This window comes from Globicephala melas, chromosome 20 (assembly GCF_963455315.2).
Source record: "Globicephala melas chromosome 20, mGloMel1.2, whole genome shotgun sequence".
Lineage (NCBI taxonomy): Eukaryota > Metazoa > Chordata > Mammalia > Artiodactyla > Delphinidae > Globicephala > Globicephala melas.
In genome coordinates, this window is record NC_083333.1 from 2,970,787 (window position 1) to 2,995,654 (window position 24,868).

Genomic DNA, 24,868 nt, shown 5'->3' on the forward strand with positions numbered 1-24,868 from the left:
AATAAGCATCTCAAACGGGAAAGGAACTCTTGATCATCCCCGTAAGGAGCTAAGTCTTTGCCATCTCAGCAAATGACAAATCTAGACTTCTAGTTGCATAAGGCAAAAATCTGGGAATCATTCCTGATTCTGCTGACTTTCACACTCCGTGTCCAATCCTTCAGTAGATGCCATTGGCTCTATTTCCAAAATACACGTAGAATCTGACCACTCTAACCAGCTCCGTCACGATTATCCTTATCTAATCCATTATTCCTCGCTTGGATTATTGCAACAGCTTCCTAACTGGCTTCTCTGCTTCCACCCTCACCTCCCCACTGCTCCATTCTCGTCTCCACCCCCAACTCCATTCTCGCCCCGGTAGCAGCCAGAGTGCCCCTTTCCAAAAGTTTTAGTCAAAGCAGATCACTTCTGTACTCAAAACCCTCCTGTGGCTTCCCAACAGCAGAGTAAAATCCAAACGCCTAAATGTTTTGTAAAAATATTCTGTGATAAACCATAGTAGAAAAGAATATTAAAAAAAGAATGTAAATGTTTTGTAAATCATATATCCCATAAGGGTCTTGTGTATAGAATATATAAAGAACTATTACGGGCTCCCCTGGTGGTGCAGTGGTTAAGAACCTGCCTGCCAATTCAGGGGACATGGGTTCGAGCCTTGGTCAGGGAAGATCCCACATGCCGTGGAGCAATTAAGCCCATGCGCCCATGAGCCGCAATTACGGAAGCCCATGTGTCTAGAGCCCGTGCTCCACAACAAGAGAAGTCACCGCAATGAGAAGCCCGTGTACCGCAACGAAGAGTAGCCCCTGCTCGCCGCAACTACAAAAAGCCCGTGTGCAGCAACGAAGACCCAACACAGCCAAAAATAAATAAATAAATAAACAAAATTTTTTTTAAAAAAAGACCACATATTGTATGATTCCATTTGTATGAAATGTCCAGAATATGCAAATCTATAGAGTTAGAAAGTAGATCAGTGGTTGCCTAGGGCTGGGGGAGGGGAATGGAGTGGAGAACTAGAGCTAACACATGTGGGGTTTCTTTTTTTAGGGTAATGAAAATGTTCTAAAATTGATTGTGGTGATAGTTGCACAACTCCATGAATATACTGAAGGCTATTAATTATACACTTTAAATGGGTGAATCCAATGGTGTGTGAATTTATATTTCAATAAAGCTGTTTCCAAAGAAAAATCCTAAGTCTTCCTACGGCCTCTGAAGTCTTCCACTATGTGAGCTCATCTCGCCCCATTTTTTCCTTGCTCACGCTGCACCAGGCACTCTGGCCTCCTTCATGTCCTCCAGACTCACCAAATACATTCCCAGCTCAAGCCAGAGCTACGGCTCATGGTTGGGCAGTTTGTGCACTGAACAAAAAGCCCCTGGCTGAAGGTACAAGTGAGAACCGCCATGCAGGCTTCTGCTTGCCTAGACAGGGACCAGGGCTGCACCCTCTCAGAGGGCTCATCTTTTCTAATCAGCACACATGACCATGCTCAGGGCTTCTGTACATACTGTTCCCTCTACTTCTTCTACCCTTCGCCCACAAATCCACATAACTCACATTTATTCAGTTCTCTGCTCAAATGTCATCAGAGAGGCCTCCCCTGACCACCTGTGGTAGCACCTCCCTCTACCCCACGCTCTAACTCTTCACCCTCTTTTATTTTACTTCATATAACTTATTGCCACTGGATAGATTATGTATTGATGTATGTTTTGGTTACACCTGTCTCCATCCACTAGAATGGAAGCCCCAGGAGAACAGGAACTTCGCTTAGTTTATCGCTGTATCCCCAGTTCCTGGAATAAGGTCTAGCATAGTAGGTGCTCAATAAATATTTCTTAAGTACATAAACAAATGAAGTAAAAATCAAGTGATCATCAAAGGCTTAATCATGGACCAGTCTAAGCCCATTCTAGATGAAGAGAAGGTGTGCTTTTTAGTGGACTGGATGGATTGTATAACAAGGAAAAGTAGCAGCGTGTGGTACCTAAGTCTCAGTGGCTGAGCTCATACACAAGACCAGGCACTATTGATCAAAATGTAGACCTGGGACTTCCCTGGTGGCACAATGGATAAGAATCCGCCTGCCGGTGCAGGGGACATGGGTTCGAGCCCTGGTCTGGGAAGACCACACATGCCGCAGAGCAACTAAGCCCGTGCACAGCAACTACTGAGCCTGCACTCTACAGCCCACAAGCCACAACTACTGAAGCCCACATGCCACAACTACTGAAGCCCATGTGCCACAACTACTGAAGTCCACGCATCTAGAGCCCGTGCTCCGCAGCAAGAGAACCCACTGCAATGAGAAGCCCGCGCACCACAACAAAGTGTAGCCTCCCTTCACCGCAACTAGAGAAAGCCCGCGTGCAGCAACGAAGACCCAAAGCAGCCAAAAATAAAATAAATAAATAAAAATGTAGACCTGAGTGGGGTGAGAGCCAGCGCTCTGGGAGGAATAAGAGAAGACTTACCTCTTCTTTAGTGTAGTACTTCAGGAGGCCTTCTCTTGCCAGGAGCACAAACCTCCTTTTCAGGAACTGTGCGTTGTCCCTTCCCCGCTTCCATAGGAACCCTTCTCGGTTACCTTCCACCAAGGATGAGAAAGAGTGAACACTCACGGCTTCAAGACAAACAAGCAACTCATGAACCCCATACAGTATGGTCTCAGGGGTGGAATGAACCTCTCACCTGCTGCTAAAATGTCTAGGATCTAATTTAGCTATTTCAGCTGCAGGACATGGGGGTCCTGTCTGGGGCCAAATTTGCAATGTTGTATGATTTCAGTTGGGCTACCCTCAACTTTCTTCCTTGGCTGTTTCCTAAGAAGACACAGTAAACTCTAAGTAGGCTAAATCCTGGGCTTCCCTGGTGGCGCAGTGGTTGAGAGTCCGCCTGCCGATGCAGGGGACACGGGTTCGTGCCCCGGTCCGGGAGGATCCCACATGCCACGGAGCGGCTGGGCCCGTGAGCCATGGCCGCTGGGCCTGCGCGTCCGGAGCCTGTGCTCCGCAACAGGAGAGGCCACAACAGTGAGAGGCCCGCCTATCACACACAAAAAAATAAAAATAAAATAAGTGGGCTAAATCCTAAGAAACTGGATTGATTCTGAAGGAGGCCCAACTTCACGTTGACATCAGCCTAATGACACTCTCCAGAGTGTGGGAATAATGAATGCCCTCTGTGCTCCTGGCCACTAGGAGAGCTGAGCACTGGCTGCCTCTGGTCCTCAAAGAGCAGTTTTGTATACTTTGCTCTCTGGGTCAGTGTCAACTTGGACTCAGAGTAGCAGGGCAGAAACTGCCACAGGTTCAGGGCCACCGATGAGGTTGTGCCCTGCACAAAGGCGGGAAGGGAGGTGAAATCCAGTCCATGCGCCTTCCCGAGGCTTGTGCCACACCAGGGGTTACGTTAGCCAGAAGCAGGGTGTCTTATTTCTTCCTGGTCTGCCCGGTGGGTGAGTCTTTTTGCAATTTATACTGAAGACTCTATACACCCTGTGGCCCTGCAAGGACCTGAGACGAATGTGTTTCTCGGCCAGTCAGACCATAAAACCCCACCAGCCGATGTGTTGCTATTTCAGAGACAGAGGAACCCACAACTTGGCCTCTGTGGCCAGAGCAAGGGTGGCAGGTATATCTCTGCTGACCTTGTTCCTAATACTCAGGCACTTTGTTTTCTAGAACTCATCAGAACTAGCCCTCAAAAGATGATGAAAATAACTTTACCTGGGGGTGAGATGGTTTTCCCCTCAGCCATAAACTCCTGTCTCTCATACTTCGCTCGAATCCATTGCTCCTTTAAGACCCTAAAAAGAGAGACTCTTTAGGCAGCTGTGTCTGATGCATCCTCTTCCCATGGCAACTTTCTGAGACCCCGCAGCTGAGGATGGGAGCATCACAGCAGCTGCCTGCTCAGGCTAGCCAGGGATTCTCTGCCTGGGTACTATTAACATTTGGGACCCGGTAATTCTTAGTGGTGGGGGGACGCCTCGTGCTTTGTAGGATGTTTAGCAGTATCTCTGCTCATCCTCCACCCCCTCGATGCCAGTGGCACCCCCTCCCCAGTTGTGAAACCCCAAAATGTCTTCAGACATTGCCAGTGTCTCCCCAGGGGGAAATATCTCCCCCAGTGGGCTATATGCACACCACTATACTATTCCAACCTCAGCCTCAGCCCTCTAGGTCAATGAGACAGATAACAGCTCCCCTGGACCATCTACTCTGCCACATCCCACTGTGTGTTCATGAGCTTAAGCCAGCACAGTCCAAGAGCCTCTTCCTGTGGCCCACCCATGAGATCTGAGCATGCTACACTGGACAGAGCAGCGGTCTTAGGGTCTGGCCACCTGGGACCTGGTCCCACTCTACCATTTATCCACTGTGTGACCAAGGGCAAGTTACTTAACTCCTCTGAACTTGGGGAGTATGCCAATAATATTATACCTACCTACCCGTGAGGGTTGTTGAGAGGTTTAAATGCATACAAAGTGGCTTGTACTGTGCAGAGCACATGGTAAGTGCTTAGGTGGGGCCTAAGCAGCTCTTTTGGAGCAACATTGAGCTCAGGTGGGACAGCTCAGGTGGGACTCCGTAGAAAGTATAATAGCTGAAACACATTTGTTCTGCTAAAATACCGGCGGCTTCTTAATCAAGTTAGTTATCACCTGTAGGCTATGAGAACATCGAGGCAAAGGGACAGATCCTAAAGAAAATGCCCCATTTCACAGCTGTGGAAACTGAGTCCCAGAGGGGGCAAGTGACAACCCAAGCTGTGAAGGTGGAGAGGGGCTTTCATCAGGTCTGTGTGCTCTCCATGACAGTACCAAACGTTTTCCTGGCTCCACCTGCTGGGCATGTCTGTAGAAGAGACCACCACACAGGAGATGGGGTAGTGGTGGGAGCGGGGGTGGGGGGGAACCAGGAAATCATGCACTCACATGCAGTCGTTGGCCTGGGGGATATAGTAGAAAGCAGGGACTCTGGCTTCATACTTGGCCTTCACTCGGAGGTTCCCATTGTGGGTCATAAACTGCAAGACAACAGCAACTTGGGGTAATGTTAGAACTTGAAAAAACGTGAAATGAAACCACGGTCTACTCTGAAGGCCACTGTTCTCACTGGCTCCTGGGCTGAGTCAGGAGACACTCCTCCCGGAGTTTGACACATTTCCCCTCCTCCCCGCCACCCCACCCAGCTTGGTCATCTGTGCTGCTGGGAAGCCCCAACTTGGAGCAATGAGGTGCTGTAACAACCATGCTTCATACAGGCAGAGCACTTTACAGCTCTCCTGCATTAGTTCATTCGATCCGCTCAACCATTGTAATATTACCACCCCCGTTTTAGAGGTGAGGACACTGAGGCTCAGAGAGGTTAGGTGACTTACCCAAGGTGACACAGCTAGTCAGTGGAGAGCTGGGATTTGAACCCAGACCTGTCTAACTCCAAAGCTCATGTTCTTTCTCCCACCCCCTCCACAGATGGCCAGGACCACCAGCAGCAGCCCCTGCAAGTCCTCAGGAGATAGATGGAGCTGGAGGATGGAAGAAGTTCAGTGCTCGCCCCATAGAGTATGTAGGTCAGGAAGATCACTGGGGGCCTTTGGCACCCAAGAGACCCAGAGGCAGATGTGCCAGGAGTGGCCCTGGCCAACAGCACTCAGTAACAGCAGTGGCATATCTGGGGTGAGGGCATGTGTGGAAAAAAATCAGGGTTTTAATCCATGTCCCTTGGGCAGTGGGAACCCTATTCTCCCCTTCCCCAGTGGCCACTTGGCTGTGTCGTGGGATTTGCATGGGCTTTGGATCTCAAAAGAGCAGCCCAGTTTAGTACCGCCTGCTCTCTGAAGGTTTCCTGGCCAGAATGGTGTTATCTGGGCTGCAGGTGTCCTCCATCTTTTTAGGTCAGGAGAAAAAAGTGGTCCCCTCCCTGGCTAGGGGGACTGGAGGAGGACTATGTACCATGAATCAGGATACTTCTGTTATAGTCCAGGATTTCAGCGAATGAGAACAGCAGCTGTTAATTGACTATTTACTTTGTACCTGCCTTGAGCCTGCATTTAATCCTTACAGCAGCCCTATGAAGGGGTATCTTTATAACACGGATATGGAAAGGGTTCACAACCAGCATTAAATAGGAGGCTCAGGGCCTCATAGCTAGTAAGTAAGCAAGTGATGGAGCTAGGATTTGAACTCAGGGCCTCGTCTAAGGCAAGTCTAATTGGCTCCTTATTGCCCTTCTCTTGGCCTCATAGCTAGTAAGTAAGCAAGTGATGGAGCTAGGATTTGAACTCAGGGCCTCGTCTAAGGCAAGTCTAATTGGCTCCTTATCGCCCCTCTCTTGGCCTCAGTTTCCTTCCCTGTAGAATGGGAGCGCCCTGCCCACTGCCTCCACCCCAGTTCTACTGTTCCAATGCTCTCCACCTGCGCCCCTTGCTACCTCCACAATATTGTCGTCCCAGAAGTCAAGTCTCACAGATTTCACTTTGCTGATGTCTGGGAAGTTGCGGTGGACTCCGGAGCAGTTCAGACAGATGAAGATGCCCAGCTTGTAAGAGGCCCAGTCGGGATCTGTGGGACAAGAGGACAGGAGGGGAGCTGGGTGAAGAAACCAGGGTTGGGCAGGGGGCGCCGGGAGAGGCAGGGCTTGGCAGTTAGCCTGGGGAGGTGTCCAGCTCAGCCCATGACTCCTCTCTTAGCCTCCCCGCCTTGGATGAACTAAGATCAGCATGAAACCCTCTGGTCAGCCCACTGGCCCTGGCGCGGCGGCGGCCAGGATGAAGATCTTGGAAGGAGTCCCGAGGAGGATGGGGGCGAGAGGCTGAGGCGGGCGCGATGTGGAAGTGTCAGGACTCCGAGGAACCTAGAGGAGAGCGCGGAGGAAGGGACCGGCACCGAGGCGCCTGGCTGGGGAGCTGCGGGTGGGGAAGTCGGAGTCAGGGACGCTCGGGGTCCACAAGGTCGGAGTGCTGTGGAGCAGGAACGTGGGAGGACCCTGGGGACGTCCGGGGCGGGTGGGGAAGGGGCACTGGACCATCAGGGCAGAACTGGGTCCGGGGTTTGGGATCCCTGGTGTGTAGGATGTTTGGATCCGAGCGTGTGGGAAGTGGCTGGGTCCGGAATGAAGACGTCAAGGACCGTGGTCCGGGTGAATAGGGTGTCTGGCAGTGGAGGTGAGTAGAATGGTCAGGGCACCCGGGGCCGGGATCTAGTGTCGAGGTCCAGAGTGGGGAGAACAGGCGGCCCGGCCGGGTTCGAGTGGGAGCGGTACTGGCCGAGGAGAGGGCTGCCGGGGGCCCGGGTTCGAAGGTGATATAAGGGTCACGCGCGGATCCAGCGGGAGTCCTGGACCGGCCCGGGCCTGAAGGGAGAGAAGGGGGCCGGCGGGCCGGGGGCCGGTCCCACGTTCCGGACTGCACGCGCCGCCGCGCCCTTACCTGCCGCCCCGCAGTCGGCGCAGTGCGCGTTGCCAGTGCCTGCCGCCCGCAGCAGCTCCAGCAGCCGCTTCTTGTTGCGCTCGCGGTCGCCCATGGCCGGCCCCGCGGGCTCAGCAGGGGTCAGTCCGGCCGCCCCCCGGCCTGCGGCCGCCCATGGTCAGCGCCTTCGCCCGCAGGTGGAGCGGGACGCAAACCCGGCGCCTCTAGCCCGCCCGCGCCGCCTGTCCCGCCCCTCAGGACTTTAAGCCCCGCCCCTCCTGGACCCTCTGTCCCGCCCCCGGCACGTCCTGTTTGCGGGCTGCGTTCCTCTCTAAGGCGCACGCCCGCCCGGCAGGGACCCAGAGCAGGGTTTGGAGTCGGTCACCCTGGACCGAGGTCAAATCCTGGACCGCCACTGGCTAGCGTTGTGACTGTGGACAACCTGGTCAACCTCTCTGGGCCTCAGTTTACACCTCTGTAAAAGAGGAATAAGGGCATATGTCCTTGGCAAATTAAAAAGGATCTAACTTCTGTTAAAGCGTTCTCCTGAAGTATTATAGATCCTACATCTACTCAGAGACTTTGAGACATTCATATGCCACCTCCTCAGGAAGCCCTCCTTGATCCCTAGCCTGGAGTAATCTCTCCAGCTTCTGGTCTTGCTAGAATACCAACCGTTATTGGATCCATTTCACCCTTTGGCCCTGAGCATTTTCTACCGATCTTGCATTACAGTTATTTATATATTTATGTTAATTCCTCCTCCCCTCCCAACACACACACATGCGCACACTAGATACTCTGATGTCAGAAGATTTACTTCTGTATCCCACACAGCTCCTAGAAAAAGCACCTGCACATTTTTAGAAGTCTAATAAATAGTCGCATGACTGTGTCCCCCAGGAAGTGTGGCTTCACCAATAGGGGCACTGCTGGGCATTTCTATCTGTGAAGTTCCATCACCATGAGGTGTGGGCAGGGCTTAGGTGGTCTTGAATCTGGGCATTTCGTGAATCCCCCTCCCCCATCTCTGTCCCTCTTTGACCCCATCCTCAGTGATCCACAGACTCCTGGTAAGGCACACACTGTGCACACTTGCCATCCCCTCTGTAGGCAAATATCTGTCATATGCATAAGGCTTAATGCACATCATCTTAGGTTTCCATTCTGGTGGGTTGCACCTGATCTGCCAGCATCCCCAATTCAACACACATGCATATACACATGCGAACACATAGGGCAGCATGGTATAATGGAATGAATTCAGGAATCCAGACTTTGAATCTTGGCTTCATCACTGACCAGCTGTGTGGCCTTGGGCAAGTTCCTTCACTTCTCTGAGCCTTGGACACCTCATCTGTAAAACGAGGGTCGAGAGATCACCTAATAGGGTCATTGAGATGAGCCAGGACGTGGCACACAAAGCCCTCAAAACACAGTGGCTCCCTTGCTTCCCCTGCCCCTCTGGTCAGCTCATGGGATCATCCGTTGGAATGCTCTGTGTCATTTCCCATCTTCCCCCGGGTGGAGGAGGTCAAGCCTCCAGGCCCTGGGGGAAGGGGACATTACCAAGAGTAAGCACCAAGGAGGGTCTTGACTGTGGGGGTGAGGACTAGCCTAGGAACCTCTCCAGAGGGACCAGGGAGAGAGCCCGGAGAGGGGTCAGAGGGCAAGGGGTTGTTTACCAAACAGGCCGAAAGATGATTCATTTCCGCTGCTTTAGATGAAAAAAGGGACAGAAATAAATCTCCCAGGAGAAATCTGGGAAAGGCAACCTAAGGTATGAAGGCAAGGCGAGGGGGGAAGTGGGGGACGAAGAGGGGACAGGCAAAGGACATCATTTCTCCGCTGCCAGGGCAGAAGAGTGATGTTGGGGAGCTTCTTGGGTGCCTTTGTCCCGCTGAGCTGCTCTCTTTACACCTTGAGATTCAGCGTCCCCTCCCTGGAGGTCCCAAAAAAGCCAACCCAAGGGAAAATATATCATCTCCTTCACGGTGAGAAGCAAGAGATTGAGAGGTTCCTTTAGTTTCTTCTCTTCCCGTCCTTATTTCTGGAAGTTTCTATTTAACAGAATTTCAAGGGACTTTCCTGGCGGTCCGGTGGTTAAAACTCTGCACTTCCACTGCAGGGGGCGCGGGTTCGATCCCTGGTTGGAGAACTATGATCCAACATGCCGCGGTGTGGCCAAAAAAATAACTAAAACTAAAGACAAAACAAACAAAACAAACAAACAAACAAAAAACACCAGAATCTCAAGCCTCAAGGTTTGCCAAAAACAAACAAAAGAAACAAAAACAAACAAAAAGCGGTACTGTTAAACTTTGTTGGTGATGAGTTTCTTTTTTTTTTTAAATTTATTTATTATTTTATTTTTGGCTGCGTTGGGTCTTCGTTGCTGCACGCAGGCTTTCTCCAGTTGCCGCGAGCGGGGGCACCTCTTCGTTGCGTTGCGCGGGCTTCTCATTGCGGTGGCTTCTCTTGTTGCGGAGCACGGGCTGTAGGCGCGCGGGTTTCAGTAGTTGCAGCACACGGGCTCAGTAGTTGTGGCTCGTGGGCTCTAGAGCTCAGGCTCAGTAGTTGTGGCGCACGGGCTTAGTTGCTCAGCGGCATGTGGGATCTTCTCGGACCAGGGCTCAAACCCGTGACTCCTGCATTGGCAGGGGGATTCTTAACCACTGAGTACCAGGGAAGTCCCCATGGTGATGGGTTTCTTTCTTTCCTTCTTTCTTTCTTTGGGGAGAGGGGAGAGGGAGAGGGATAATGCTAATTAACAAATATTGAGTGTTTTTACAGAGACTTTCACACCATTTGATCACACTTGAGTTCCATGACAGCCCTCTGAGAGCAGCCTGTTATCCTCATGGAGGATGAGAGGTTAAGGTACCCTAATCATAGCCAAACAAAGGTGGGAACAGGGGCTTACATCCAGGTCTTCTATTGTGGTGTCTGGCAAACCCCACAGGACAAGGCTGCTCTCCCTTTAGTCCTCTTCCCATAACTGGATTTTTTTTCACTTTTAAAAATATTGTGGCAAAATCTCTATAACATAAAATTGGCCATTTAGGGACTTCCCTGGGAGCTCAGTGGTTAAGAATCCACCTGCCAATACAGGGGTCATGGGTTCAAGCCCTGGTCCGGGAAGATCCCACATGCTGCGGAGCAGCTAAGCCTGTGCGCCACAACTACTGAGCCTGCACTCTAGAGCCCTCGAGCCACAACTACTGAAGCCCGCGTGCCTAGAGCCCGTGCTCCGCAACAAGAGAAGCCACTGCAATGATAAGCCCGCGCACAGCAACGAAGACCCAACGCAGCCAATAAATAAATAAATTTTTTAAATAAATAAAATTGGCCATTCTAGCCATTTTAAAGTGTACAATTCAGTGGCATTCATTACATTCACGATGCTGTGCAACCATCACCACTATTTATTTCCAAACCTTTTTCATTGCCACAAAGAGAGACTCTGTAGCCCCCTCGTGGGGACTGGACATGATCAAAGTCTAGCTCAGCTCTGTATTCGGGAACCAGGAGCTGCTTCTAAGGGAAGAACTCTGTGCCAAAGGATGTCTTGACCCAGCGGACACCGAGTACTGGGATCGGGCAGAGGCAGCCTCCCTCGAGGGCTCAGTCCATACGGCAGCTGCTGGGTGAGGGGGCAGTCGGGCCCTGGGACAGGGTGTCCTCTGTAAATAAAGCTCCCAGGATCCCTCAGAGCACAAACATCAGCCCTGCTCCCGGGGTCACTGTCTCTGTCGAGCTGAGCCCAGCCACAGCAGGACTAGAAGAAAACCTTCAACCACATTCCCAGCTCTGGACTGGGCTCAAGATCCCCACAGATTAGACCACAACCCCTTGGAAATTTTAAATAATTATGTTTATTAGTTACAGAATTTTAAAAACTATAATTATAGGAAATTTGGAAAATACAATAAAGAAGAAAGAAAACGCCACCCACTGTTATGGCTACCATTTATTCAGGGATTGCTGTATGTCAGGCCCCTTATGGGCATTATTCCATTTGCTCTTCAATAAAACCCTGAGGTGTAGATTATTTTTATGCCCATTTTATAGATGAGGCAACTGAGGCCCCGAGAGAGAATCTAAGTGAATTTGTACACAGTTACACAACTGAGATGATACATACTGGATGATACAGAGTACTGGAGCTGGGATTCAAATCCAAGTTCATCTTGAGCCCTTTTCAACAAAATATTATGTTGAAATGTATAAAGTTGACTTACAAAAGTAGTAATGTCATGCAGTTCAACCTAATGGTGTTTTTTTAATGGTCCTACCACTAATATTGATTAATATTTCATAAATTTCCTTCTGGTCTTTTATACATCTTTTGATCATTGGGACCATATTTTTCATACAATTTTATATCCTTTTAAAAATTTCTTTACATTATATCTCTTATCATATTACTATAGATGCTTCATGACATCATTTTTTTTAACATCTTTATTGGAGTATAATTGCTTTACAATGTTGTGCTAGTTTCTGCTATGTAGCAAAGTGAATCAGCTATATGTATACCTATATCCTCATATCCCCTCCCTCTTGCATCTCCCTCCCACCCTCCCTATCCCACCCCTCTGGGTGGTCACAAGCACCGAGCTGATCTCCCTGTGCTACATAGCTGCTTCCCACTAGCTATCTATTTTACATTTGGTAGTGTATATATGTCAATGTATATATGTCTCTCACTTCATCCCAGCTTACCCTTCCCCTTCCCCATGTCCTCAAGTCCATTCTCTATGCATGACATCATTTTAATAGCTATGTAATCGTCCATGGGGTATATGTATTTCTTTGTTGTTGGATACATAGATGGTGACTGATTTTTCACTGTTATACATAACACCGTAGTGAGTAACTTTGTGCCCAAAGCCTTTTCCCTCTTTAACGCTGTATTTTCCCTCTTTAACACTGTATTTTCAAGCACCACAATCTACTGTAGTTGGTCTCCCTCACTCCTCTAAGCTTCGTGAAGACAGGGCCACGTCAGTGTGCCCTCCATTTTATCCCCGGCAACTGTCTGCAGCAACACAGGGATTTGATAAATATTTGTGAAATAAATGAAGAAATGAGTGGGGGTAAAAAAAATAAACAATAAAGTGAGAGGACTTGAGGTCACAAAAGTGTTTTCCTTTCTTTAAAAATTTTTTTTTAAAATTTTTATTGGAGTATAGCTGATTTACAGTTATGTTAGTTTCAGTTGTACAGCAAAGTCAATCAGTTATATGTATACATATATCCACTCATTTTTTAGATTCTTTTCTCATATAGGCCATTACAGAGTATTGAGTTCCCTGTGCTATACAGTAGGTTCTTATTAGTTATCTATTTTATATATGTAGTGTGTACGTCAATCCCAATCTCCAGTTTATCCCTCCCCCCCCTTATCCCCTGGTAACCATAAGTCTGTCTTCTACATCTGTGACTCTACTTCTGTTTTGTAAATAAGTTCATTTATATGATTTTTTTAGATTCCACATATAAGCGATATCATATGATATTTGTCTTTCAGTGTCTATGTCTTACTTCACTCAGTATGACAATCTCTAAGCCCATCCATGTTCCTGCAAATGTCATTATTTTGTTCTTTTTTATGTCTGAGTAATATTCCACTGTATATATGTACCACATCTTCTTTATCTATTCCTCTGCTGATGGACATTTAGGTTGCTCTTTTTTTTTTTTAAAGGATGTTTGCAGATGTAATTATTATTTTATTTATTTATTTTTGCTGTGTTGGGTCTTCGTTTCTGTGCGAGGGCTTTCTCTAGTTGTGGCAAGCAGGGGCCACTCTTCATCGCGGTGCACGGGCCTCTCACTATCGTGGCCTCTCATGTTGCGGAGCACAGGCTCCAGATGCGCAGGCTCAGTAGTTGTGGCTCACGGGCCTAGTTGCTCTGCGGCATGTGGGATCCTCCCAGACTAGGGCTTGAACTCGTGTCCCCTGCATTACCAGGCAGATTCTCAACCACTGCGCCACCAGGGAAGCCCTAGGTTGCTCTTTTTAACAAAATTTTTAAAAATTGAAGTACAGTTGGTTTACAATATCATGTTAGTTTCAGGTGTACAGCACAGCAATTCATTTATACATATATGTAAGTAAATATATATATGTTCTTTTTCAGATTCTTTTCCCTTATAGGTTATTACAAAATATTGAATATAGTTCCTGTGCTATGCAGTAGGTCCTTGTTGGAAGTGTTTTCCTTTCTGAAGGAAAGAAATAACGGGCAGGCATGTGTAACAGGGGAAGCTCAAATAGTCATGCAGAAGAATCTGATGGAATTCACCTATTTGTCTATTTATTTATTTAAAAATCTTATTATTTTTTAATTTATTTTTGGCCCCTTTGGGTCTTTGTTGCTGCATGCGGGCTTTCTCTAGTTGCGTCAAGTGGGGGCTACTCTTCATTGAGGTGCGCGGGCTTCTCAGTGCGGTGGCTTCTCTTGTTGCAGAGCACAGGCTCTAGGTGTGCAGGCTTCAGTAGTTGTGGCATGTGGGCTCAGTAGTTGTGACTCACGGGCTCTAGAGTACAGGTTCAGTAGTTGTGGCACATGGGCTGAGTTGCTCCGTGGCATGTGGGATCTTCCCAGACCAGAGATCAAACCCATGTCCCCTGCATTGGCAAGCTGATTCTTAACCACTGCACCACCAGGGAAGCCCCTCTCTCTTTTTTTAAATTGACATATAGTTGATTTACCATGCTGTGTTAGTTTCAGGCATACAGCAAAGTGATTCAGTTAAATATATATATATATATATATATATATGTTCTTTGTCAGATTCTTTTCCATTATAGGTTATTACAAAATACTTAGTAAAGTTCCCTGTGCTATACAGTAGGTCCTTGTTGGTACAAGTATTTTTAAATAAAGCTTTTGTTTCACACGTACATCATCAATGTGTCCTGGGTCACGTTCAAAAAAGTTTTGAAAACACAGGAACTAGATAACGGGCTAGACACAGGCATGGGAAGGGCCAGGGCTATCTGTATCTGGGCAACAAAAACAGGGAAGTGAGGGGCTAGTTTCTGGGGAAGATGATGACTTTCATTTTGAACCCACTGATTCTGATTTACAGTAAATCATGCGTAGTGGTTGCCTCTTACTACTTCCAGGCTCTTGTCAAAGTAATTCTGAATGAATGCTCTGAGGAATGAGGGAGTTTCCCCTCAAGGTCATTAATAATCAGCTCCAAAGAAGAGATGAAAGTTTAATAGGGGAAGTAACATTTACTGAACACTTATTCTATGCCAGGCTCTCTGCATCCAGTCTCTAACGAGAAATCCTCTCAGCAGGATTTCCTGGCGGTGTGAGGCAGGTACCGTTACCTCCATTTCACAAATGAGGAAGCTGAGGTTCAGAGGGGATGAGAAACTGTCTAAGTTGTGCAGATAGCAAGTCATTTGTTGTATCTTGCCAGTGAACCACAGCATCTCAGAAAGCATCAATCACCAGTGTTCCGTATGGCCTCGTGTATTGGTTTTCTAGGGCTGCTGTAACAAATCACCATAAACTGCGTGGCTTAAAACAACAGAAATGTATTCTTTCACGGTTCTGGAGCCCAGAAGCCTGAAATCAAGATGCAAGCAGGGTTGGTTCCTTCTGCAGGCAAATCTGCACCATGCCTGTCTCCCAGCTTGTGGTGTGTGTGACCTGCTGATGACCCTTGGCCTTGGCTTGTAGATGCATCATTCTAAACTCCACCCCCATTTTCACCTGCATTCACAGGGTCCTCTTCTTATAAGGACACCAGTCATATCAGATTAGCTGCCCCCCACCCCCTGGAGTGTGACAGCATTTTAATCTTAACTGATTGTTTGCAATGACCCTCTTTCCAAATAAGGCCACAATCTTTTTTGAGGGATACATTTCAACTCACTAACACCTCATTAAGTGGAATAAGCCTTGGAGTTAAAAGGAAATTATTTCCCATTGATTTGGAGAATTTTGCACAAAAAGTTGGCTTTATTTTGTGTTGGATTCCTAAGTTCCGCAGAAATTGGCAAGAATCTTAGAATTCTCATGAGTACTTATAACTGGCCACATCTCCACCACCTCCTGGACAGTAGCTACACAGACACTACTGCCTCATAAAAACGCAAACACACCATCTTTCCCTCCCAAAGCCACCGCCCTCCTGACTTCCCTGTTTTTCACAAAATTAGCTAAAGTCGTCCCATCTTTCCTGAAAGAACCCAGAGTTAGCAACAGAGACATCAATGGTTTAATGGATAAGGGATCTTACACATATGAAGCAAAAGGGTTCTGGAGCAGCCCCACATGGTGGAGGGCAGGACATGGTAGCAGTCTTCATTGGGTGCGGGGGGGGGGGGGGGGGGAGAGGTTACCAGTTATAGAGGGAAATGACGTCAGGTGGGTACATTGGTTACCAGGGAAACCAGCAGAGGAGCACAGCCCCTCACTGACCCTTTGATAAACTATCCCAGTGGAGATGTTTTGGGCTATAGATTAGAAAAATCACTAGCAGGGGCCGGGGGCAAGTACAAAGGCATTTACTGATTAGGCTCCCTGATTAGGAGCGAAGGTCAGCCACCTGAGTAGGGTGTAGGAGAAGCAGGGACTGTTCCAGCAGGGTATGTACAGAGAGCAAGAGAACAGCCATCCTGAGTGGCCTGATCACACAGCCTCCCAGGTTCAATTCCTTATGGTTGCCTGTCCCTTGAGAAGATACACTAGCTTCCAAATACACTTTGCTACTAGGCTCTTTACCTCCAATCCAGCCTCACACTTCGACATATGCCCAAATGTTTAGAAACACACCTCAAATCTGACTCTACAAAAGCCCCGGTGGTTTCGAATTACCTCATGGAACTATTCAGCTGATCCATTCTGCATTCGAGGCCCAGCCAAATTTGGAGCCAGCCTCGGCTGCCTCCATCTCTTCCAAATAGGATACCTTCGAGGCCCAGTGTCAAAGCCACCTCTTCCTACCTCTCCCTTCCTTGAAGTCTGCCTTCACACAGTTCCCCCCTTGAGCTCCTGAAACACCACCTCGCACCTGTCCCAGTTATTCCATTTTGCCTGGTGATTTGGTTATGTATGTTCCTGCCCACGCTCCCCCACCAGACTCTAGGCGGGGCCCCAATAGGAGCTCATCAATCTGTATGCCTAGATAATAAACCCAGAGAGTCTCCCCAGAGGAGGGATCTTGCCAACTACAGGCTAAAACCCGCCCAGGCGTTCTCTTCCCAGACATTCTGCTCACCGGCAGTCACGGGCCGGAGAGGGCGAGGCCGTTTCCCGGATGCAGTGGAAGGAGCCTGCGGCGCACCCGGGGGCTCCGGATCCCGGCACAATCCCGGCCGGCGTCTGCCCAGAGGCGCAGCGGAGCGGCTGCCAACAGCCCAGCGGGAACAACCTCGGGCCGGCCGGCACGCTGTTTCCGCTGGAACCTTTCTACTGAAAGGCCGGGCGCTTTTGGGCGAAGCACGCAGGAACCGGAAGTTAGTGGAGGAAGACGGGGGCGGGACTCTACTGCTTTAACGTGGAAGATGAACGTCCCTAGTCTCCTCTTGGCGGGAGGTAGGGTGCCTGCAATACTGGGTGAATCTCCCGTCTGACATTAGCCCCTGGTCCTGGAGTATTTCCCCCTTGGGTCCCGTGTCCAGGTCTCCTTCTTGGAGTCCCCGCTGAGTTGACGGGGCGGTTCTGGTCGCCGAGCCTAGGAGCGATTGTGCTTTCTTCCCTGGGTTAGGGGTCCACGAGCGACTCCTCGGACTGCGCCGAGGGCGGAGGGTTCAGAGTCCAACGGCTGCTTGCTTGCTTCTGGATGCGTTATTGTTCTGTGGCCGCAATGTCAAAGTTTCCATTGGTTTTACAAAGTTGCTCTTTATATGGTTTTTCTTCTTTGTAGAAATATAGTCATGGTAGAAATCTTGAAAAGTGTACAAAAGAAAATAAAAAACGCCCTTAAACCTACCACTCAGCTAAAACATTTATTATAAACGTATAAAATTTGGTTTTTCTCTTTATTTTTGGCTGAGCCATGTGGCTTGCGGGATCTTAGTTCCCCCACCAGGGATTGAACCCTGGCCCTGGCAGTGAAAGCACCAAGTCCTAAACCACTGGACCGCCAGAGAATTCCCTAAAATTTAGTTTTATTTGGTTCCACTGGATGAGAAAGAAACTATTGAAGATAAATATTGTTTAAAAGATCTATTAATTGGAAAAAGATTTCTCTAAGGTTAAAAACTTCAAAAACGTTAAGCAGTTGAAATCATTTTTTAAATACATGCTTCTTGGACATAAAATAAGATTTCTAGGTAGTAAAACCTAGGCGTTATCCATAGAAATCAGAAGATATCTCTTATGGATATGATCCACTAGTTCTTTCTTTCTATTTGGCTGCGTTGGGTCTTCGTTGCTGCGCACGGGCTTTCTCTAGTTGTGGTGAGCGGGGGGCACTCTTTGTTGTGGTGGGCGGGCTTCTCATTGCGGTGGCTTCTCTCTTTGTGGAGCACGGGCTCTAGGCACGCGGTTTTCAGTAGTTGTGGCTCGCGGGCTGTAGAGCGCAGGCTCAGTAGCTGTGGCACACGGGCTTAGTTGCTCCGCGGCATGTGGGATCTTCCCGGACCAGGGCTCGAACCCTTGGTCCCTGCATTGGCAGGCGGATTCTTAACCACTGCGCCACCAGGGAAGCCCCACTAGTTGTTAAATTATAGGAAAGTCAATGTCACTTTGCAAAGGCTCTGGTTAGGCCACAACTAACGCTAAAAGGAACTAAGACGTCTCAACTTACATTTTGCTAAAATTTCCTTTCAGGGAGGTGGAGATGTTTTCCAGTTCCATTAGGGTTCTCCTTATTCCAGGGCCTACATAATTCCTGCTGTCGGAAAAAATCCACTGCACCAAAGAAAATTATTCCCCATGTTGATTTTTCTGATGAAAACGCAAAGGAGTCTGGAAAGGCACTTGACAAGCTCTTCTCTTCAGAACAGCAGGCTTCCATCTTGCATGTGTTGAATACAGCGTCTAATAAAGAACTTGAAGCTTTCACATTGCTTCGTGGAAAAAAGTCCCTCAGTATTGTAGAGCACAGAGAAAAGTTTGGGCCATTTCAGAATTTGGAGAGTTTAATGAATGTGCCCTTGTTCCAGTATAAAACCACCATTCAAGTTTGTAACTCCATTCTTAATCCAGAGACTGGAGGGAAAAAAAGGAAGTTACAGGAAAATCGGCTCTTGAGAAAGCTCATCAAACCAGAAATAGGAAGAGAGAGACTTAAGGTATACTCTTTTTTTCTTAATGCGTCTTATACTGCCTAAATATTTGAGAACCAAAGCACTATTCTGGGCACCAAGACGGGGTTCTTCAGGCAGATTATAGTTTAGTTGGTGGGCCCAGAGATACACATATAAATAGATAATCTATTATATGGTTATTCTCAAAGAATGAGATGTACAGGTAGTAAATTGGCAATTTAGAGGAGAGATCTGTGGGTTGGGGAATCTTTACTAGAAGAACTCAGCCTGGATCATGGAGAGCTAACTAGGCTAGCAGGAAGAGGAAGGCATTATAGGAAGAAAGGACAGTGGATGTAGAGAAGTAGGTCTGGGCAAGACTTACTTAGGAGGAATGTTGAGAAGATATATGGCTGTTTTCCTAGGCTCCTCCTTCATCTCACATATTAATTCTACTCCTATTACTTCTGATCTGTTTCTTGTGCTTCTTCACTGTGACCTAGATTCTTAGTACTTTGTCGTGCAACAGGTACCTAACACAAATCCCCACCTCTAGTCTAGATGCCTCCCGTCATCTTCCACACAGCTGTCCATGTTCTTTCTGAAATGTATATCTCGTGTTACACCTGAATGTTGTATGCTTTGGTGGCTCCCTGTAGCTCTCAGGATAAAGGAAGTTACTTTTTGCAGAAATTTGCCTACCCCTCTGCCCTTTTCCCACTTGCACTCTTTATTCCACTGCCTGAGTGAGAGGTGTCAGCCTGTATTTGCAGACATCTGGGTGAAATAACTCCCCGTTTACCATTTTACTCATTCTCCTAGTCCTCCAATAAGTCTTCCTGACCATTCCTCCTCTCTACAGTGTAACTTGTATGGTGGCATTTCTTATAATATATGGTTATGTCCCTTGTTTCCCAGTATCTAGCACATTCCCCAGCAACATCTGAATGTTTGAATGCCTACTTTGAGCTAGTTGCTGAGAACAAGTAAAAGTTCTGTTTAACAAGTAAAAGACTGCTACTGGTTACCTTTTAATAATAATTACTCTTTAACAATTCTTAGTTTATAAACTGTAAATATATTTCTATTAATAAACTAATTTGGATTTCTGAGTTTGTATCTTAAATTTTACATCTGTTAAAATGTTTACACTTGTAATTAAACCAGCCTTTTTTGTTCTAGGCAATTAATAGTATTGTATCCATTGTTTCTGGTACTCGAAGAATTGCCTGGGCTCACCTTGATCGTAAACTGGCAGTGCTGGACTGGCAGCAAACTGAATACTGCCGATTGATGAAAGGAACATACCTATCGTCGGTCTATTTAGAAGAGGTAAGGCAGTTACACCTCCAAATCCCTACCTGCTAGAGCTCCTTGTGTAGTCTTTTAGTCCTAAAAGGAATGAAATAAGATAGTAAGGATGGATTTTCTTTGGGTACTTATTATTCACCCATTCCTGTATTTTCCATCACTTATGATTTTTTTAAAATTGAATCATTTATTTTAAGAAATGCCTTATGAATCAAAGGCAGATCCTGAGAAAATCAGTGATAAAGTATATTACTCTAAATGTTAAGAAACTTCATTACCATATTTATAAAGCTTATTCTTTTTTCTTATTTTTATTTTTATAAAGCTTATTCTTCAAACACTATTACTTATTGTCTCATTTAGTCTTCAAAACCTGGTGAGATGGGCAGTAAGTAATGATCATCCTGATTATATCTATGAAAACTGGTTCGATCAAGTATATGATGTGATTAGTCAGTTGCAGAGGTGATTGATTCTAGGCTAGTTATTCCAACCCTATACTCTACCCTAGAATTTTTTAAAAGCTAAATAAGACAATTGTGTCTAATCTTAAAGCCAATATAGTTTTTAGGAATTATGAAGCCCATTGTACAGATGAAGAAACTAGTAATTAGGAGGATTAAGTGACTTGTTTTAGCTCAGCTTGTTCCTACTAGAAAGAACTTGGCTGTCCTGACCCCTTCATAAAATGCTTTTTCAATTACTTCAAAATTGTCAATAGCAATATTATGTAAGTTATATATTTAAAAAGTAGAAGTGGGACAGAGAGGGGGCCCAAACAATAAAACTTAATGAATTATTTCTGTTCACTTATTTTATCTTCCCTCCTTCCCCCCCCCCACCCAAAAAAAAAAGATTTCTTCAGTTATTTCAAAGATGCCTAAAGCCGACTTCTATGTCCTGGAGAAAACAGGACCTTCATTTCAGAACTCATCTCTGTTTCCTATACTATTACATTTTCATATCATGGAAGCCATGCTGTATGCCTTGCTGAATACAACTTTTACCCAGGATGGCCATCATCAGGTGCTGAGCATGAATCGAAATGCAGTGGGGAAGCACTTTGAACTCATGATTGGTGACACACGGACTAGTGGAAAAGAGGTAGTGAAGCAGCTCCTCTCAGAGTCTGTACTGAAAGAAGAGCCTCGGGTATTCTTCCCACTAGATAAGATAGTCCACTACAGACAGATGTTTTCATCTACTGAACAATACAGGGTAGAAGAGTTATATGATTCATTATTACAAGCTATTGCCTTTTATGAATTGGCAGTTTTTAATACTGAATCTTAAAATTCTGAGGTTAGTATGTTACATGTTCTTAATGTCATATTAATTTATATTTATTAGGTCTGAAGTTTTAAAACCAACTGTTTTGAACATCCGTGTTAATGGAGAAGAAAACATAAGTTTGAGTGTATTTCGATGTTTCAAGTCAGACTTTTGGCTACTGAGTGGTTTACACAATAATAAACCAAGGCTAAATCAATAAATATGATATTCTGTGCCTTTTGGGTTTAAGCGTTAAAAAATAAGATGTTCCCTAAACATCCAAAACAAGAAACAAAGTTATCTTCCTTGAAAGGCAAATGCCATCTCTACTAAAGGATTTGCATTATTTTCATACTGTTAAAATAGGGAATAATGATTTTTCTGGATGGTGCTCATCATGGGAATAAAGCTAAATATAACTGAATACACAGCTTGTAGAATCCTCTTCTTACTCTGAAAGTACAATGTGGTTTGATGCACTGCCTCCAGAAGGGAGTTTTCATCAGCTCAATCTATTAAGCCCCAAACAAATAAGCTTTGTTTAATAGGCTTTTTTTTTTTTTTTTTTGGCTGCACCATGCAGCATGCAGGATCTTAGTTCCCCAACCAGGGATTGAACCTGTACCCCCTACAGTGGAAGTGTGGAGTCTTAACCACTGGAATGCCAGGGAAGCTCAATAGGCTCATTTTTAAACTTTGAAATTTTTTTTTTGGGGTCTGCATTGAGTATTCGTTACTGTGCGCGGGCCTTTCTCTAGTTGCAGCGAGCAGGGGCTACTCTTCGTTGTGGTGCGTGGGCTTCTCATTGCAGTGGCTTCTCTTGTTGCGGAGCACGGGCTCTAGGTGTGCGGCCTTCAGTAGTTGTGGCACACGGGCTCAGTAGTTGTGGCTCGTGGGCTCTAGAGAGCAGGTTCTGTAGCTGTGGTGTACGGGCTTAGCTGCTCTGTGGCATGTGGGATCTTCCCGGACCAGGGCTCGAACCCGTGTCCCCTGCATTGGCAGGAGGATTCTTAACCACTGCGCCACCAGGGAAGCCCTAAACTTTGAAATATTTTACTTAACAGACCATCTTTTGAGAAAAGTAGCACTTTTTTCCCCACATCTCTCCATTTCCATTAGATTTGCCTTAGTTCAGGCCCTCATTATATCTCACCTATACTGAACCCAAGTCTCTCTGATGTCAAACATTAAGTCTTTTCTTTCCTTTAATCTAAAAGTGAAATATACTTGTTGGGAAAAAAAAATTCAAATAATCAGAAATCTATAAAATACATAGAAGTCCTCCCTTCCAGCACCTCCAACTCCCTAGGCAGTCTGATGTACACTCTAGACTGTGGCCGTGCACATGTAAATCTCTACATATGTGACTGTATACGTGAGCATCTCCACCTTGTAACTGTTGTAAATACCTCCAAGTACACATCTGGAATCATTCTCTTTCCTCCAGACCACATCATTTGCCATTGTTTTATACTTTAGTAAACAGTTTCACCAACCATTCAATTGTTCATGCCAGATGTGTGGCATTCTACTTCTCAACATTTCTAGAAATAGCTGTAGTGAAATGTGTCCAAATTAGACATTTATAGGATAAGATGCTAAGTACTGAAGAGTCATCAAAATTTGGTTACTTTGATCACAAAAGTAAAACTTAAGTCTTACAGGAACCTTTAAGAATTGAGAAAATATTTCCCAAAATTATGCTTAACCTTAAAAAAAAAAAGATATTAAATGTGTCCCTATTAGGGAGGAAAATACCCCCATTATTTCTTGGTTTTTGATCATTTAAATACAATTCTATGGAGTTATTTTACTTTGGTTCCTCAATTGATGAGGATTATCCGAATTTTCTAATAATTAAAGACCAAATTAACTGGTAAATGCTCTACAGGTAGTGGACTTTTGCATTCAGTAGAAAATAATAAATCCATATACTTAAAAAAATGCCTTAGATGTTATTCTCTTTTGTACAGGGACAAAACCTATAAGATATAGACTATATCCAAGCCTATACAATATCCATATTTACCCAGATGATTACATCTGGAACTCTCTAAACATTGCAGTCTTTTAGCTTTAGGCTTTAATTAAATCAGTGTACTATCAATACAAGAAAAGGTAGGTTGAACAAATAAGAGGTAAAAACATTTTGTACACAGGTATACATCTATTTTTCAACTGTACAAAATTAGGATCCTTATCTTTTGAAGTGAAAATTAATTCACCAGATAATGTAACTGAATATTAAGCTAATATATAATATAAACACTTGAAATAGGAAACTATTTTCAGATACATCTGATTGCAAAAATGATTTTAAGTGAAATGTGGTATTTTAAAATCTTGTAATTAAAAATATATACTTTCTCCAAAAATATAATCTTAAGTCGAAATGGCTATCATGTAGAAATCCTAGGGTAGAATCCTTTGTTACAGTTTCAGTGAATGGCAGTTTGTCCAAAATATTTATATTATCATTAATATCTTTATGAAATAAAACACCAATGATATAAAAATACAAGAAAAATGTACAAATGATTTGAATTGTCAAAATATACAAGATATCACATTTGTATGGTTGCTAAAAAAGATTTACGAAAACTACAATTTATAATCTTGATTTCACCTTGTCAGCGTTCAGTGATTCACATGGTAAAAATATACTGGATGAGTACGCTAAAAATAATTTTATCAGGAAGATCTTACTTTTTGAAATTTCTTTCCTAGGAAGTTTGCTTATGTATTATACATGCTATTTTGTATTTTGGATTGTATAAACTTATTTTATTTATTTATTTATTTATTTTGGCTGTGTTGGGTCTTCATTTCTGTGCGAGGGCTTTCTCTAGTTGCGGTGAGCAGGGGCCACTCTTCATCACAGTGCGCGGGCCTCTCACTGTCGCGGCCTCTCTTGTTGCGGAGCACAGGCTCCAGATGCGCAGGCTCAGTAGCTGTGGCTCACGGGCCCAGCTGCTCCGCGGCATGTGGGATCTTCCCAGACCAGGGCTTGAACCCGTGTCCCCTGCACTGGCAGGCAGACTCTCAACCACTGCGCCACCAGGGAAGCCCTGTGTAAACTTATTTTTAAAAAAGATTATCACCTAGGTGATTCACATTCACAGCGTGGATTAAGGGTCACCAGAAGGGGAAAAATTATGGATTAGTTTAGCACTGAAGCACCTTTAGAAATATTCAGTGAACTCTACCTTCTAGAAACAGCTCACACACATACAAAAATACTCCAACAACGCTAAATCAGATAATACAAAAAAATTCAAAAAACCCCACCACTACCACAATTATAAATACAATCTGTAATTTTCATTTAAAATATTTACACACTAATAAGAAATATACAAATAGTATGTTTTAAATGTACATTAAGAGAAATAAACTCTTCCATGAAAATCACTATAAAAATGTCTCTTGGGCTTCCCTGGTGGCGCAGTGGTTGAGAGTCCGCCTGCCGATTCAGGGGACACGGGTTCATGCCCTGGTCCGGGAAGATCCCACATGCTGCGGAGCGGCTGGGCCCGTGAGCCATGGCCGCTGAGCCTGCGCGTCCGGAGGCTGTGCTCCGCAACGGGAGAGGCCACAACAGTGAGAGGCCCGGGTACTGCAAAAAAAAAAAAAAATGT

The 24,868-nt window shown here is 45.7% G+C and overlaps 2 protein-coding genes across 4 annotated transcripts in view; one reads left to right on the forward strand and one right to left on the reverse strand.

The window, feature by feature from the left end:
• ADAP2 (ArfGAP with dual PH domains 2) overlaps positions 1-16,847 on the reverse strand; it is a 39,621-nt gene extending 22,774 nt beyond the window's left edge. For 2 of the 3 annotated variants that reach the window (XM_070044439.1, XM_030862124.3), the window contains exons 1-5: positions 7,445-7,639; positions 6,448-6,578; positions 4,950-5,041; positions 3,739-3,818; positions 2,485-2,597 (exon numbers count right to left, since the gene is read on the reverse strand). In XM_070044439.1, the coding sequence (XP_069900540.1) occupies positions 2,485-2,597; positions 3,739-3,818; positions 4,950-5,041; positions 6,448-6,578; positions 7,445-7,538 (510 nt within the window). In that variant the 5' untranslated portion in view covers positions 7,539-7,639. Of the gene's footprint in view, positions 1-2,484; positions 2,598-3,738; positions 3,819-4,949; positions 5,042-6,447; positions 6,579-7,444; positions 7,640-16,672 lie in introns of those variants that run through there. The other variant, XM_070044440.1, reaches the window with a different exon arrangement.
• Positions 16,848-16,925: 78 nt separating this feature from the next.
• Positions 16,926-21,746, forward strand: TEFM (transcription elongation factor, mitochondrial). Its single transcript, XM_030862122.3, has 4 exons — positions 16,926-16,989; positions 18,229-18,692; positions 19,830-19,979; positions 20,814-21,746. Exons 1-4 carry the CDS (start codon positions 16,959-16,961, stop codon positions 21,249-21,251), a joined length of 1,083 nt encoding a protein of 360 aa, XP_030717982.1. The 5' UTR covers positions 16,926-16,958; the 3' UTR covers positions 21,252-21,746.
• Positions 21,747-24,868: the final 3,122 nt, after the last annotated feature.